The 16620-nt window shown below is 44.0% G+C and overlaps 1 protein-coding gene across 3 annotated transcripts in view; it reads left to right on the top strand.

Moving 5' to 3' along the window:
- Camk4 (calcium/calmodulin dependent protein kinase IV) overlaps window positions 1-16620 on the top strand; it is a 233821-nt gene that overhangs the window by 149265 nt on the left and 67936 nt on the right. For all 3 annotated transcript variants that reach the window (XR_015734720.1, XM_087896176.1, XM_087896175.1), the window contains one exon: window positions 10191-10263. Coding sequence is in view for 2 of the 3 variants with exons in the window: in XM_087896176.1 (XP_087752302.1) it covers window positions 10191-10263 (73 nt within the window). In the remaining variant the exon portion in view is untranslated. The remainder of the gene's footprint in view (window positions 1-10190; window positions 10264-16620) is intronic.

The following is a 16620-nucleotide window of genomic DNA, read 5'->3' as shown; positions in this document are numbered from 1 at the left end:
ATCAGTATTTAGAGTACAGTTAGAGAGTGTATTGGTTTAAGAAAATGGCAGTAGAAGGTTTTTCTCTTGGATCTGTGTCCTCTCCAGCCGCTGGTAGTTGGGTAAGTCTGTTTTATTTAGCGTGTTTTCATTTGCTTGCCTGGAGCCTACCTAACCACCATTGCTGACCACAGACATTCCAACGAATACTAGTGTGTTTTGTTTTCCTTTTATGAAAACTTAACTTTCAGGGGAAAGCAGAATGAAAAGGAGTCTCTTTGCTATGTAGATAGCTCCATATCAAATTACTAAAGATGTTTTTGGTTGCAAACCTAACTTTTAATGGCCGAGTCATCTCTCTATAATTCCTATGATAAATGGTCTTGAATTCAGCAGCCATATGTTCTTTCAGATGGCTTGGTTTCTGTGTGTCAATTCGCCGTCTTTCTTAAGAAATTCGGTCTCACACCATGGCAAGAGAAGAAACTACAGTTGATTTTCCATGTGGAAAATTTAAGTAAATCACTCTGGGCTGGTTTTGCATAAAGCGGTCTTGAGCCTGTTCACTCTTCAGGCTTTGTGGGGCTTTTTTTTTTTTTCCCCAGGGACATGAGCTAAAGAAAATATTAGTGTGTTTCAAACCCATGCTTGAATTTTATGTTTCTGACTCTGAATTTATTTTTCTGTCCTTTCCATAACTTAAAATGCCCTTTTAGTAATCACAAAGGGTCCATAACCAAGGGAAAGGGTGACTATATTCCATGCACTTAGCCTGTGAATTGCATCAATTACCTGGTCAAGACTAGTGAATCCATCTACTTAACAGTCCAAGACTTTTAACCTATACAGCTGAGACTAACTGAATTTTCAGGAAACTGTCACTAACAAAGATTCCATAAGTAAGGACTACTTCTTGCCCTGTTTCTTCAGGGTGGTGTCATGGTTGATAATGGGATTAACCAAATTCAGGAAAGTCTGAACTATGAAAATGGTGCTAAAATTCGTCATGAATTTAATCCTCTGAAGTGAAGAGCCACTGTATCTGATTGTCCATAAAGGATAATTAGTCACCAGATCCTGGCCACCTACAGAGTGATCTGCATAGCATGTCACCAGAATGGTTCACTTGCTCCTCAAAGCAACACATAGTAGGTCTTATATATATTTTACAGACCTCCTCAAAGCAACACATACACAGAGTAGGTCTTATATACATTTTATAGAGCAAATAACTGGGGATTGTAGAAACCCATTCACTTCTGTCGAATCACCTACTTCAGAGATTTATAACAGAGAAGATTGACTCAGGCCTGCCGTCTCCCAAAGCATGTGATTATTCTATCATGTCTGTTCTATTGTGTCATGCTCCTTCTATGTGAGCCAGGGTCAGTACTCCTGCTCCAAAATAGAACCTCAGACTAGTTTTATAACATTATTTCTGCCTCCAGCTCTTTCTCTGTGGCTATGATAAAGTACAAAAGGGAGCTTATTCTGCTACAGTTGAAGGGTAGAGTAAATCAGGGCAGGACAGTCCAGGCCTCAAGAGCCTAAAACAGCTCTTCCGGTCACATTGTGCCTGCAGTCGAGGGCCAGAGGGTGGGTGCTGCTGTGTGGTCCTCTCCATATACACTTTCCAGGATATCAGCCGGGAATGATGCCACCAACAGCGGCTGCATAGTCCCATTTCAGTGAATTCCATCAAAATAATCTCACACGCATGCCCAGAGGTCTGTCTCGCAGGGCAGTCCAGATTCTATCAAGGTGACCAGTTGTTACTAAGCATCGTTTTGTCCTACTGGAATGTTAGGTTAATCAGAGAATTAATATACTCGTTTTATATATAGATGTTCCAAATATGTCTCATTATGTGGTGTTAGGGCTATATGTGGAGCAAACATGTATTCTGATTCAGGGCAAATATATAGTGTGCTTTTTGTAGGAACTTGGGTGTAGAGGAAAGAATGGAGGCCAGGTAGTTGGAAGGTACATGGAATAAACAGAGACTTGTTTATTATTTTAAGATAAAGCCCTGGTAACATATTAATTTTCTGATGGAAAGGAACCTAGCTGAAACAGGTGAGATCCTTGTTACACAAGTCCTTCCAGGGAAATCTCTAGGGGTTGTCTGGGGAGTCTACCAGAGGTGTTTAGGGTGAGAAACGCTGTCTTCCTCACAAGCAGAGAGAATGACGAAGGATGTGGAAAATCAGTTGCCCAAGGTTAGACAACCTTGGAAAAGCATAAAGTTGGAGGGATTCCTGATCTGACAGGTACAATTCTACCTTACTTCTAAGTTAGCCTTTTCTTCTTTCATGGGTGCTGGTAAGCAATCTGAGCCTCCTGGGCTGGAGAAAGGAAGGGGAATTTTGTTCTTATAGCACAGAAAATGGCATGGATATTTTCATCAAGTTTAGTAGGTTTCCCTTCGTTCTTCCTTGGGGGCAGTACAGCAGCTCCTGGTGGCTGCCTGCATAGAGAGTGTGGCATTTTACAAGAGAGAAGCAGTGCAGATGCTGTGAGCTGTTGACTGAAGGAGAGGAAAATGTACAACCAGTAGCATCTAGGCATGAGAAACTCGGTAAAACACAGACAGACCCTGGGTACCCTGCCAATGAAGAAGGAAGGCTTCAAGTGTAGAATTTCCACTGTGTGGGATATCCAAGACGGCCAGATGTTTCCTGACACCGAGCAGTGCAGTGGCTCGCCGGGCCTGGGAACGGGAGCAGATTGGATCATCAGCAGTTCAGAGATCTCACACTTGACAGTCTTCTCCCGGTGCTGTTAGAGACATGGCATTTCTCTCCTGACAACGTACGATGAGAATGGAGAAGAGTCCTCAGAGACAGAAATAGTGATGGGCAAAGGGGAGTGGACAAGGGCCAGAACAAAAGTGTCTGTGGAGAACTGAGTGACCACTGAGGCTGAATATCCTTGTTTGTAGACTTGGGTCAATGGCATTCTTTCTAGTATTCCAGAAAAGTCTTGACATCCTCCGTCTCTCTGAGCTCTTACCCACCTCCTTGGTTATGTGTCTCCCTCTTGATCCTTTTCGTAAGTCTTCTTCCTTCCCCCACCTCTCAAGTCCCGCCTTTACTTTAAACATCTTACATCCGTCCCCTTTAGATGACTTCAGCACACACCTGCGACCCAATCCACACTGGTGACCAGCTGAGCTGTGGAGTCGAGAAGCAAAAGCTGACAGTCGGTGTAGAATTTTCCTAGAGGTTCCACTGGCATCACTAATGCACTGTGTGCTGAGAGGAATGCCGTGTTCTTCCCTCAATTCTCCCTTGGCTCCCCTTGGCCCCAGCCTTTGTGAACTAGCTCACCACTAAGTTAGTCAGCACTGATTTCTCCTAGCAGATCTTAAATACATCCACATCCCCTTTGTCTGTGTTTCCATTGCTTTTGGCCTTTTCCATAGCAAAGGACTCCTCCCTGGTGATAATCCATCCCCTTCTTCTTTCTGAAGCACAGAATTTAATCAGGGAAGCCCCAAAACTACTCAATAGCTTTCGTCCAAGTAAGCCGATTTCCAAACATGTCCAACATATCCACTTACAGCCCTCACCTCCCCACTCTGCTGGCTTCCTCACCAGCTTTGTTTCCATCACACATTGCCTCCAAGCTCGAGGGACCCAAAGCTAGAAAAAACGGAGGAAAACTGACTTGGATTCTGATAGTTTTAATACTACCATCAGCTTCCAAACAAAATTATCCTGACACTGATCAATGCAGCCACAGTGTAAAAGTATTAGAAGAAAACTGGTTCTCAATGTGGAACTAGGGAGCAGCTGGAAGAGAATGGACGCAAGGACCTTCCTGGGCAGAGTGATCCCCAAACGCACCGTGCAGTGGGAGTAGGGGTGTAATTTGTTTCTTAGTCTCCATTTCAATGTTAAGCAAGGCAGAAAGCAAGCCCTGGTGAGATATTTGTCAAGTGAATGGTTGAGTAAACAGTGTGCTCTCCAGCAATTCATATGGAGTCGCTGGGTCAGACTTCTCATTTCTAGTATGAAAGAATTGAACTAGAAATCCCTTGGGCCCATTCCCAGCCCTGCAATTTGATTTGCCCTCCTCTTCCTCTTGTACTGTGGCTCCCAAGCCAGCACCCACATTGATCCACAGCCTGCCCTCCTCCCTGCAGCTGCTACATAGCGGGTGCTAGTGGTATCTTTGCAAGTGCTTTTTAATGTATGAGTTTAACAGCTTCTGGTTCTTAAAAAAAAAAGCATATAAATGAAGATGCCATCAATGAAAGACGCAAAAGCAGTAAAAGAAACTTATGAAGGAAAAATACAATTACACCGGGACACAGAAGTGTTCACTTTAATAGAATTTTGTGTGTAAGAGCACCGTGCTGTAGTTATCCACTGAGATTTGATTCCTGAAACTCGTGTTATGTTGGGGCTTTTATCTTCTGACATCCAGCCCTTTGCTACACATTTTCATTAGTCCAATGTCTCTTGCACGTGGACCTACAGCTACCTGATAGCCCTGCCATTTGAGAAGGAGCTGTGATTGGTACACAGGGCGGAAGGGCTGATAATCTCTGTGCCGGGAAGTCTGAGGCCTCAGGACATGATCAGATTTGAGCACTTCAGCTGCAGAGCCTTCGCTAACTGTCTGGATGGAGATGTGCTCAATTCAATTTGTGGCAATTATTCTGAGAGAAGCAAATGCGCCAGAGTCGTGCATTAAACCAGATCCTCGGAGAAGAATACTTAGTGCCCATATGTTCTTGCCCTGCAATTAGGGGGAAAGAACCATGGTATGAAGGAAACTAGATTGGCTGGGGAGGAGAGGCTGGCGTGGAACCACACAGGAAGCCGTGGAAGTAAAAAAAAAAGGCAGTAGTTAAGGAAGGATGCTGTTGAGGCAGAGGGTGTTGTGGCAAAGAGCCTAGGTAAGCTGCCTTCCGCTGTTTTCCCAACTCTCTCCATCCTGTAGGAAGTGTGGTCCCAGGGTAGCCATTGGGCCAAGGTTGTCATGAAGATATTGGGAAGCATTTTGCTCTGAGCCGTGTAGCCTAGCAGCAATGGAGTGCTTGGAGTGGTCTCATGTAGAGAAGTCATGTGACTTGGACCTCAGAAAATGATCTCAAGATTCTGATAGTATCTGAACCACATTCCAGTTATTTTACAGAACTTGAAAATTGATGTGCTTCAATATAGAGACAACAAAGGGGAAAAAAAAGTATCTCCTGTTTTTTTCTTTCTTTTTTTTTTAAGGTCTACACTCCTCACGGTGATTGAAAACTTTCATTACTTTTGAAAATCAAAGTCACTAGTGCATTTTGTATAGCGATGTAAACCTTTGACTGCCCAGATATGTTCAGTTGCATTGCCATTTTTAAAAAGATGCCAGTTAACTTGTATAATGGAATGTGTGTCACTTCGTGAGGCAAGTGTGCTGTTCTGCTGAATCTGAATCACTTTGATATTGTTTAAAAAGTAAGGTTCAAAGAAGATTTACAAAGAAGTATTATAGTGACGTCTAAGACTATATAGCTTCGCGCTTATAGCCCTGCTTACAGGTTTGCTTTCAGGATGTGCTGAGATCTCTCTCAAGGGCTAAGGCACCTGGGATGAGCTTCACTTCCAAGCTCAGTGCATTTGCGCCTGGTGATAAAGGGTATTTGCCAAGGACTCGTCCAGATGGCCTCGGCCTGACATTTTTCTGCCCTCCATTCATTTGATGATTAGTCGCAATAGTGTGAGCAGTTATTGGTAGACCCCTGTGAGCAGTGCTTGCTGCCAGGCTCTGTGAATGATTCAAGTCCTGCAGAGGCCATGTCCGCACATCACCTTCATCCTTCTTGGCTTGGCCATTACTATTTTCACTTATTGTCAGAGCCATGTTATAAACCCATATTTGTGATAAAGAGTTCCTTGCTATTGACCTTAACCCGTCAGTCTCAAGTGGCCTGGGCTGTCAGCTCAACTAATAAAATATTTATAATGAAATATTTGAAGTCCAGAAACCTACCCCTGTGGCAAAGATGAAAAAAAAATTGTGTAACAAAAAGGCCTTTTAGTAGAATGATCCTGGAACAACATCAGAGAAAGGATGGAAGGGTCACAGAAGTGAGGATGAAGTACGTAGATTCAGGTTGAGGGGGCAGCAGAAAGTTGAGTCTCTGCTCTGTGTGTACCTGCTCAAGAGATACTGCTGCTCCTCAGTAGAGAATTAATAAATCCTTCTGTCATATAACATAAACATCGTATCTATTGTTTGAGTGTATAGTTCTATGATTTATTGTCTGTAGTCCTACATGGACCAAATCAAACCTTATCCTCTTTACGTCCAGAAAGTACCTGGCTCGTGTTAGACAGGAAGGTGTGTTGACTCTTGCCGCCCACCCTCAGGTTCTAATTTCCAGCGTGTCCTTATTTCCATGTTTAAGAGCAGTTTCCTACCTGCCTGGTCCCATCCTGCGCATACACTCTCTGCCCTGTTCTCAGCAATTTTGCATCTGGGAAACTTAGGTACACTTCTCAGGTCTGAGATGAGCTATCCCTCCACCCACAGAATGCCAACCCTAGATTACTACCTTTCTCAGGCTTAACTAGTCCCCAGTTTGTAGCTAGAACCCAGGGCCTGTCTCATGGTGGTTAGACTGTTGGTTGTTCTGCTACTTAAATAAGGAGAATGAGTGGATGTATGTGTTGGAAGGCACCCTCTCTATTAATTAGATGAATTATTTTTTACTAATTGTCATGCCTCCATCCAAACAGTGCTAAACATTCATATAATAATTTGTGAACACAGACACTGCACTAGCTCATTAACACTGGTCTAACAAAATTCCTTAGACTGGGTGGCTCATAGTCAACAGAAATGCATTTCTTACAATTCTGAGTCTGGGAAGTGCAAGATAATGATGCTAGAAGATCAGTTTCTGGTGAGGGGCTGATTTCTGGATTCCTGAAGATGCTTGCATGCTCTGTTTCCATGTAGTGCAGGGATAGCATCTCCTCTGTAAGGACACTAATCCTGCTTATGAGGGCTCCACCCTGGTGACCCAGTTATCCACCAAAGACTCCACTTCCTAACAACTGATGCCATTAGAATAAGCCCATCAGCAAATTAGGGTTTAGCATACTAAGTCTTAGCATATACAAAGTTTTAGTTCATATCAGGCATTTAACCTGCATGATACTCAAATAAAAGCACATAAACACTTCATCCTGGTGAAAGCTTGAGACTTATACCAAAGGACAAGAGGGACATTCTAGATGGTACAGCATTACCTGTCCAAATGTACTGTGCATTTGCTAGACAACTAGAAATAATAATGCAGGCTAATCCTGCTAACCCTGAGGAGTTCCCCAAAATAGTTGTGGTAAAGTCTCATCCTGAGCAAATGGGCATGAGGGAGATCCCAAAGTTCTGAAAGCCACAAAGCAAATGATTTTACCACCTTGCGCTAAGAATAAAAGGTCGCCAAGGAAGGTAATTATCAGTTGTCATCCTCTGCTATTTTCTGTAACAATGCTCTTCCTCTAAGGCAGCTATGGAAAGCCGGAGCTTGCAGGAAGAGTCACGTCTGTGGTGTCGGTGGTTGTGTCATAGAATCTGCAGAGAGCGCAAGGTGGAGAAGGCGATAACGTGGTGGTCAAAGTGCTCAGCCTTTCTTCCCTCAGACTCAAAATTTGAATGTTCAGGAAGTGTAGTTGAAGATTATTTCAGGGTTAGTGAGATGGCTCTGCAGGGAAAGGCTCATGCAGCCGAGTCTGAGCTCCTGGCTTCAGGCCCTGTAAATTGTTCTCTGACTTTTTCAGGGGTGTCACGGTAACCCCGCACCCTCCCACAGCTCCTGACACACTCAGGGGTGTCACGGTACACCCGCACCCACCCACAGCCCCTGACACACTCAGGGGTGTCACGGTACCCCCGCACCCTCCCACAGCTCCTGACACACTCAGGGGTGTCACGGTACCCCCCGCACCCTCCCACAGCTCCTGACACACTCAGGGGTGTCACGGTACCCCCGCACCCTCCCACAGCTCCTGACACACTCAGGGGTGTCACAGTACACCCACACCTACCCACAGCCCCTAACACACTCACGGTACCCCTGCACCCACCCACAGCCCCTGACACACTCAATAGTGTCACGGTACACCCGCACCCACCCACAGCCCCTGACACACTCAGGGGTGTCATGGTACCCCCGCACCCTCCCACAGCTCCTGACACACTCAGGGGTATCACGGCACACCCGCACCCACCCACAGCTCCTGACACACTCAGGGGTGTCCACGGTACACCCGCACCCTCCCACAGCTCCTGACACACTCAGGGGTGTCACGGTACACCCACACCCACCCACAGCCCCTGACACACTCAGGGTTGTCACAGTACCCCTGTACCCTCCCACAGCCCCTGACACACTCAGGGGTGTCACAGTACCCCTGCACCCTCCCACAGCCCCTGACACACTCAGGGGTGTCACGGTACCCCCGCACCCTCCCACAGCTCCTGACACACTCAGGGGTGTCACGGTACACCCGCACCCTCCCACAGTCCCTGACACACTCAGGGGTGTCACGGTACACCCGCACCCTCCCACAGTCCCTGACACACTCAGGGTTGTCACAGTACCCCCGTACCCTCCCACAGCCCCTGACACACTCAGGGGTGTCACAGTACCCCTGCACCCTTCTAGAGCCCCTGACACACTCGGGTGTCACAGTACATCCACACCTACCCACAGCCCCTAACACACTCACGGTACCCCTGCACTCACCCACAGCCCCTGACACACTCAGTAGTGTCACGGTACACCCGCACCCACCCACAGCCCCTAACACACTAAATCAATCAATAAATGTATACATAAAATAACTTATTTCAACTGAAGCTTTTGTAATTAGACATAAGCAAATAATAAACACTCCAGTTTTTATAATTTTTCATTTTATTTCACCTGATGCATAATGAGTGTCTAGCAAAAGTACTTCTCAAGCAGAGACAAAATTTCCAGCACGGAAAGGAGAGTTGAGCATCAGTTCCCACCCTTAGCTGAGGTACCACTGTTAACTGATAGCTGCTGGGGGAGGAAGAGTCAGTTCCCTTTAAGGATGCGCCCTTTGGTAGGTCGGTCCTTCAGCGGAAGGTCACACGTCTAGTCCAGAGTATATGGGAAGCACAAATGGGACTTGATGGTGTTTTTGTTTGTTTTTTGAAAAGGACATTTTGTCAGATGGGTAAGGAAGGGCATGTAGATCCAGGAGGAGCTGGAGGAGCGAATATGGTACACATTCATGATTAGGGAAAATAAAATAAATTTTAAATATCTAAATCATAAAACAATGGTAGATATCAAGATAGTCTAGCTTCATTCTTTTAAGAGATTTATGAGTTTTGTTTTACTGTTTTTATGAATAACTAGGTGGAAAATAAAATCATATACCTTTCTGAATTTTAATAACTATAATCTTTAAGGAATTTTCCTATGTTTTTAAATTTTTTATCATAACTATTCTGTCCTGCATTTCACCCTCCTCTGTCTCCCAATTTCAAAGCATTTTAGAGGTTTTAAATTCTGTTATTAATATCTTTTGCTTTGAGAATGTGTAGCTTCTTGCTGTAATATTTAAAAGAAACAAAACCAAAAATGAAGTTATTTTTTGAAAACTGACTACTCAAGCTTCACAAATTTTACTTAAAACTAATTCTAGTGAACAAAAATTTAGCATGTTCAGAAACCTAGAAAACTGCAGTGCAGCAAGTGTGATGATATTAAGGATTTATTGTATTTTACAGGTGTGATATTGTGGTTACAGTGATGGTTTCAACAATGTACTATTGTTTGGGTAACTGCTATTTGATTTAAAATAATACAATAGGAAAGAAAGTAAATAGACAAAGATAAAGAATGACTGTAAATTAGTTATTGAGGTATATATAGTATAGCATCTACTTGGTGTATGTTTAGAATAATTTACAATTTAAAGTTAAAATAAAAAAAGTTGCCTCTCCTTCAGGAGACTGGATAGCTTATGCTAAGAGAAAATGAATGTTTTTCATTTTCTTAGCAAAGCCAAGATTTTAGAATGGCAGTTTATAGAATCCTTCTCCCGTGCTGGAAAGGGCTGTTGCAATTGTTCGGATGTATCTTCTCTGACGTTGATTTAATTTAGTTCCGTTAATGTCCACTCAACGAAATGTATGTGTCTGAGAGGCATTCTGTATTTGTTTTTTAGGATTGTGGAAAAGGGATATTACAGCGAGCGTGATGCTGCGGACGCCGTGAAGCAAATCCTGGAGGCCGTGGCTGTAAGTAAGAAATAGCAGTGATGTGTATTTACGTACAGGTGCTCTCCTCCTACAAAACACATGGAGAAGTGCGGGTGTGGGGTGAGCTCTACCATATAAGCAAAGGGGGTGGGGTATTGCAAGAAAACATAATTAATGTGCATAACAAACTAGTTTCTCAAATCTGAAGGACACGCCACCTCATAGGTTTGTCGAGCTACTTACGTTCTATCTTGAGTTCTTACTGGGATCTAGAGTTTTACTTGTTCCCTAACATTTCCTTCCGCCATCTTTCTGTTTACTTCTTTGTTGGTTTCAATGTTTTTTTCAGTTTGTTTGGGATGGAAGACGGTTGAATAAGGTAAACGTAGGCCTCAAGTATAGAGATCACGGCCTTTCCTTTGAAAAAGAAATTAATGGACTTGACAGAAAATGAAGCTGCTTGTCCTGTTTCTGAGGAAAAACATAAGATGCAATTTTATAAAATAAAAAATTTATAAGGTTAGAGTAAAATCTTATAACTTAATTGTGGATGCAAATACACATTTGTGAATATGTAAATTTCAGAATTCGTCATGAACTTTAGGCAATTGTCTAGATGAAACAAATGTTTGACCATGCTGGCTAAAATCTTCCAATATAGTCACTGGTTTCTTTTCCCCCAATTTTTACTTTTATATATTTATATGTACGTGTGCTTGTGAATGTCATGAAGTCAGAAAAGGGTGTCAGGGTCCCTGTAACTGGGGTTATAGCCAGTTGTGAAGTGTCCTACCTGGGTGCAGGGGGTGGCATCAAGTCCTCTGGAAGAACAATAAGTCCTCCTCATTGCTGGATCATCTCCCCAGCTCTGGGGACTAGCTGGGACTCTTCACTGATTCATTGCTGAGCATAAAGCCAAAACAATTTTTTCTCTGAGCATACAGAACAGGTCCCAAGGGAGGATGCTTACCGGAATTAATTTTTTTTAAAAAAAAAATCCATACAATCTTCCCATAATTAATTATAGTATTATTCAGTTAGCCATCATAAGAAATCACCCACAGGAATAAACACAAACACATATTCCACTAATTTCATGTCCAGGGAAAACAAGTGTAGACTGGGGAATGACTCGGTGGGAAAGAGTGTCTGCTGTGCAAACAAGAACAGTCTTCAAATCCTTAGTACATCTGTTAAAACGAAGGCGTTTCCTCTAGCTCTCACACTGGGGTAGGAACAAGATTCTGGTAACTCACTGGCCAGCCACCTGAGCAGAAACATAGACTTTCGCTTTCACTGAGAAACCCGGTCTCAAAAAATAAGATCCAAGATGGCACAATGGCTCTGGGGTTAAAGGCGTTTGCTGCTAAGTCCCAGGACTTGAGTTGACTCCAGGATATATATGATAGAAGGAAAGAACTGAAATTTTTTCTCTATTCTCCACACATACATCGTGGGCATATGGGTTCTCTCTCTCTCTCTCTCTCTCTTTCTCTCGTAAACAAATAACTATGATCTTAAAAATAGTTGAGCAATAGAAGATATTGAACATTCCCCATCCCCCACATATGCTCACATGAGAATATCCTCACACATACATCAATATACTTATTAGTGAGAAAGAGAGAGAGAGAGAGAGAGAGAGAGAGAGAGAGAGAAAAGGGTGCCATAAAATTGTACTCGTACGTCTATAGTTGTTGTTGTGTGTTTGTTTTTTAAACTCTTTTGGCTCTTCTACTCTTTGGGGACCAACCACCCATCCCCCAAATAAATCCACATGGACCCTTATTCCTTCTTATGAATGCCCGCCTTAGCTTGGCTTGTTTCTAGCCCTCTTTTCTTAACTTATCCCATCTACCTTTTGCCTTGGGCGTTATCTTTCCCTATGTCTGTATACCTTTCCTTGCTTCTTACTTCCAGCTGGATGGCTGGACCCTAATGTGCTCCTCCTTCTCTTGCTCCTAGATCTTTCTTCTCTCTTTTTCTCCTATTTATTCTCTATGCCTGCCTGCCCTGCCTATCCTTTCTCCTACCTTGCTATTGGCCATTCAGCTCTTTATCAGACCAATCAGGTGTTTTAGACAGGCAAAGTAGCACAGCTTCACAGAGTTAAGCAAATGCAACACAAAAGAATGCAACACACCTTTGCATCATTAAACAAATGTTCCACTTAAACAAATTAACACACCTTAAAATAATATTCCACATCATACATCAGTCCTGGTTACATGAATATTGAATATCAAATTCATATTCTCACTCTACAAAACAGCAGCCATATTCTAGATTATTTTCTCCCCCTAGTTTCTTAGGCTTACAAACTCGGGGGTGGTTTTCACTGCTTCGCTCTCCCCTCACATCCACCTTTTCAGCTGCCGTTGGATCTCCCTTCCATTGTCCCTGAGCCCAGTCCCACCCATCGCAGTGAGACTGGTTTCCTGGCTCATGTTTCTAAAATGTGCTTTTATTTACCTCCAAGTCCTGTTCTTAAGTCTATGCCTAGAGTGTCTCTTGTAATTACTGGTTTGTTTTGTAAGGTTTAAGTTCAATAATAGCAATATCATGCGTATATTAAAGACTTACTTTAATCTTTGAATCTTTTATTGACACACGCATATCACTTAGTCCAAATAAGGCCGGCAACAGGAACTCTGTGGGAGTCAGAGCCGAGTTTGGTTCCTTTGTACGTAAGTTTGGACATATCCCTATGTCCCTCTAGTCTTAGTTTCCTCTACTAAGACAATAAAACATCCCACCTAACATGGCTGTGGGCAAGGCTGAGAAAACGTGCAAATCGGGGCCGCAAAAGAGCAGGGCAGCTGCAGATTCATTCAGCTGACCATTCATTCGATGGTGTAAATCTGGACAAATAAAAACTGATCGAACAGCTATGTGCAACTTAGGAAAATTCATACATTTTATATGCTTTAACTATTACACCAACTACCAACTAAAAGTTTAAACTCTGGGTGGTTTGGGGTGTGCACTGCTGTCACACGGAAGTCTTGGTCACCCTCCCGTGTGAGGTGACTGCCGTTTGCCAACCTGCTTTAGATGCTTTCGTGGTCCCATCTCTGTCGTCTGGTGTTGGCACCACTCAGGGGCTTTTCTTCCTGGTGCAATGGCATATGTTCTGCATTACATGGGCCAGGGTAGAGATGTGACAGGAGAGACACTTGTGTCTCTCGATGTAACCCTTTTCCCATGCCTTCTACTGATCGGGTACTTTTTCCTTTTCCAAAATGGGATAATCTTCAAAGGAATTGTTCTACATAATCTTACTCTTCATTTTAGTGAAAGTAAAAGAAAGCACAGGGCAGGGGCCTGGGTTCCCTCGATGTTTACAGAGGTCTGTGAAGGAACTCAGCCCAGCACTGGATTTCCCTCTCAGCATTTTCTCGTTTCCTGCTTTCCCCATTTCCCGGGCTCCAAGGGTGGCACAGGGGCAGCATCTTGTCCTGTAGTAACATGTTGCCATACAGGCGTTTGAGTCTTTCTCAGAGTAGATGGAAATACCACTTGATCTCCATCCCAAACTATAAGGCAGAAGCTACACTTGGCTCTGCGTGTGTCAGACGACGCTTCCTAGTCCAGCCTGCTCTGGGCGGGGTGAGATTGTGTCGTGTACTGTGGCCACGGAGTGGAGAATGTGTTCCTGGGAGTGTGGCGTGTTCTGGAGGTGGTGGAATGTTCTGAGAAGTGAGGCAGTTGTTTCTGTGAGGGAAACTGACACACTATTACTTCCCGTTCTGCTTTTCCTCACAGCTAGTTCTTAATACTTGCCTCTCTTCCCCATGGAGTGGCATGTTCTAGATGCATGCTGGTCTCTTGGATGCTTTTGTAAGATGGTGATTTCAGGACTGGAGAGATGGCTCCATGGGTGAGCACCTCCTGCTGTCTCAGGGAACCTGGGTTCAGTTCACAGCGTCCGCAGGGTAGTTTACAGCTGTCTGGAACTCCAGTTCTAAGGGGTCAGATGCTCTCTTCTGGCCTCTATGGACATTGCAAGCACATGGTTGCTCTTAGCTGCGTGAAGACAAAGCACTCAGACACATAAAAATAAATAAATCTTTTAAAATAAATGAATGCAAATGTATTCCAATATTCCTGTTTTTTTTTTTTTTAAAAAAAGAATGGTTTCACTTCAAGTGTGATCTTACTTTGAACGAGTCCTCCTTGTGTGCCTTGCAAGAATGAACGGCCTATGACCAGCTGCAGCTATTTTCCATGGTCACACACCTCTTCTTGTTTGTGTGCAGGCTGTCTGGAGTAGGCACGTGCAGAAATGTCTTCATCTCTACTCTTAACCTAGGACTGTGGCAGTGCTCATTGGTCCTTTAGCGTCTTGGTGTCACTACCACTCAACCGTTGCATCCTGAAATCCTAGTGTCCGTCCTTGATTTGTTCCTATCCAGCCATCCACTGAAGTTTGCACGTTTAATTGCAGGCAACAACATGCATTTGACCATTTGTTTTTATCATGACCAATCCCCGGTTCCAGTTACCATTTGCTCTCCTACTACTGCTGAACCTTCTAACTGGGTAGTGTCCCGCATTTTTCTGTAAAACCTCACTCTACTGGCACAGGGCGCGCTTCCTGTACCGGGCCACGAGTCTGGATCAATATCCTAGGAGTTGAACAGACACACACACACACACACACACACACACACACACACAGATCGGATCATTTGCCCAAAGGGTAAATGTCAATCTTTATTCAGCACATGTAGGCTTATATACTTGGAGGCAAGAGGATGAGAGCCCCCCTCCCACCTGGGAGTAAGAAGAGGGGTGTTGACCGCTTGGTGCCAGCGGCCTGAGCCTCCATGCAGGGGGTATCGAGCTGGGAACCCTAACAGACAGATGGGAGGAGATTTAAGGCGCCTGTGAGGACCTTCTTAGCAGGTGAAGTTATCATAGCAATGACAGAAACAAGGCTTTTAACTAATTCCCTCCAGCTGGCAGAATGAGCAAGGGAAGCTAAGCTGGTTAGTGGAAACAATTCTTGCATCCTGTGTTTTGGCCTCAAGGAACAGGGAAGACAGAGCCCTACAGGTAGCACAGTTCGGTTACCCAACATCTACTCTCCTCACCTGTAGTGTGTGGGGTCAGTCAATTATGCTAAGCCTGTGCCTTCCGTGTCTTCTCCAAGGCACCCTCGGTTCAATATCATGTGTTACTGTCTTTGTAAAACTACATGACTTCGTCTATGCTGAAGACATACCCCTTAATTCCACAAAAGTGGGAGCTTGGTTGCCGCTGTTCTCTTTTTGTTATGTGATGACATACCTGGTCTGCTCATTTCATAGGAAACAAAGTGATACCCGCTTCTCTCCGTGAATGAAATTGTCCCCCTGTTCCCTAGCTGTCTTTCGTTTTCCGCTTGCTCCGCCTAGTCGCCTCCACCCTTCACGTGGCTGGTGCTCTTTGGTTCATCACAGTAACTGTGCTTCCCCTTAGTAAGGCCACAGTGGCTCACAGAAACACCCTCTTGTCCGTCAGTGGCTGAGAAACACACATTCTCAGCATCAGAATTTTCCTCAGGCTGGAGTTACGTCAGTTAAGGAAACAATGCATCTAGTCAGGGATGTTCCAGATAGGGTGCCTCACTTAAAATAGTGGGACAAAGGCCCAAGGCCTCTATTCTAGGCCTGAAAAGTTGATTGCTGTTAATCTTACGTGGTTTGTTGTTGTTGTTGTTGTTGTTGTTTTGTTTTGTTGGGTTTTTTTGTTTGTTTTGGTTTTTTTTTTTTTTTTTTTGGTTTTTAAGACAGGGTTTCTCTGTGGCTTTGGAGCCTGTCCTGGAACTAACTCTTGTAGACCAGGATGGCCTCGAACTCACAGAGATCCACCTGCCTCTGCCTCCCAAGTGCTGGGAGTAAAGACGTGAGCCACCACCACCCAGCAATCTTACGTTTTTAAATTATCGCTTTACCTACTCACAGAATTCTGGTTTAGATTCCAGACTACCACATTCAAACCAAACACCCTTGAAACAATCCATCGAAAGTTCTTTGAAACTAAGGGTCAACTTAAAGGAAAACAAAAATGAAAACCCTATTTCTAAATGCTTCACAGGTCGAAAGCAAGGCAAGTTTAAACTTGTGACAAATTATTGACATTTTTGAAATAACTTATGGTCAACTGCAAAACTATAGATAGCTATGAAAAATAGGACGTGTGGGAACTCAGAGTCATCTCAAGTCTTACCTCAAAAATTGAGACGTACGGCAGAGAGAGAGAGAAGGGATGCTCCACTTGCATAAGGAAGCAGGACACGGTGACATTTGGAAACAGGCTCAGCAGGCGAGTGGTGACTTCAGGATGGGAACTGGCAGGGGTGGCAGCGTTAGGTAAGAAGTGTGGGGCAGATAGAACACTCCCCAGCATGCA

Source organism: Myodes glareolus, chromosome 13 (genome assembly GCF_982192425.1).
Source record: "Myodes glareolus chromosome 13, mMyoGla1.1, whole genome shotgun sequence".
Taxonomy (NCBI): Eukaryota; Metazoa; Chordata; class Mammalia; order Rodentia; family Cricetidae; genus Myodes; species Myodes glareolus.
This window is presented reverse-complemented; position numbering and strand designations above follow the sequence as displayed.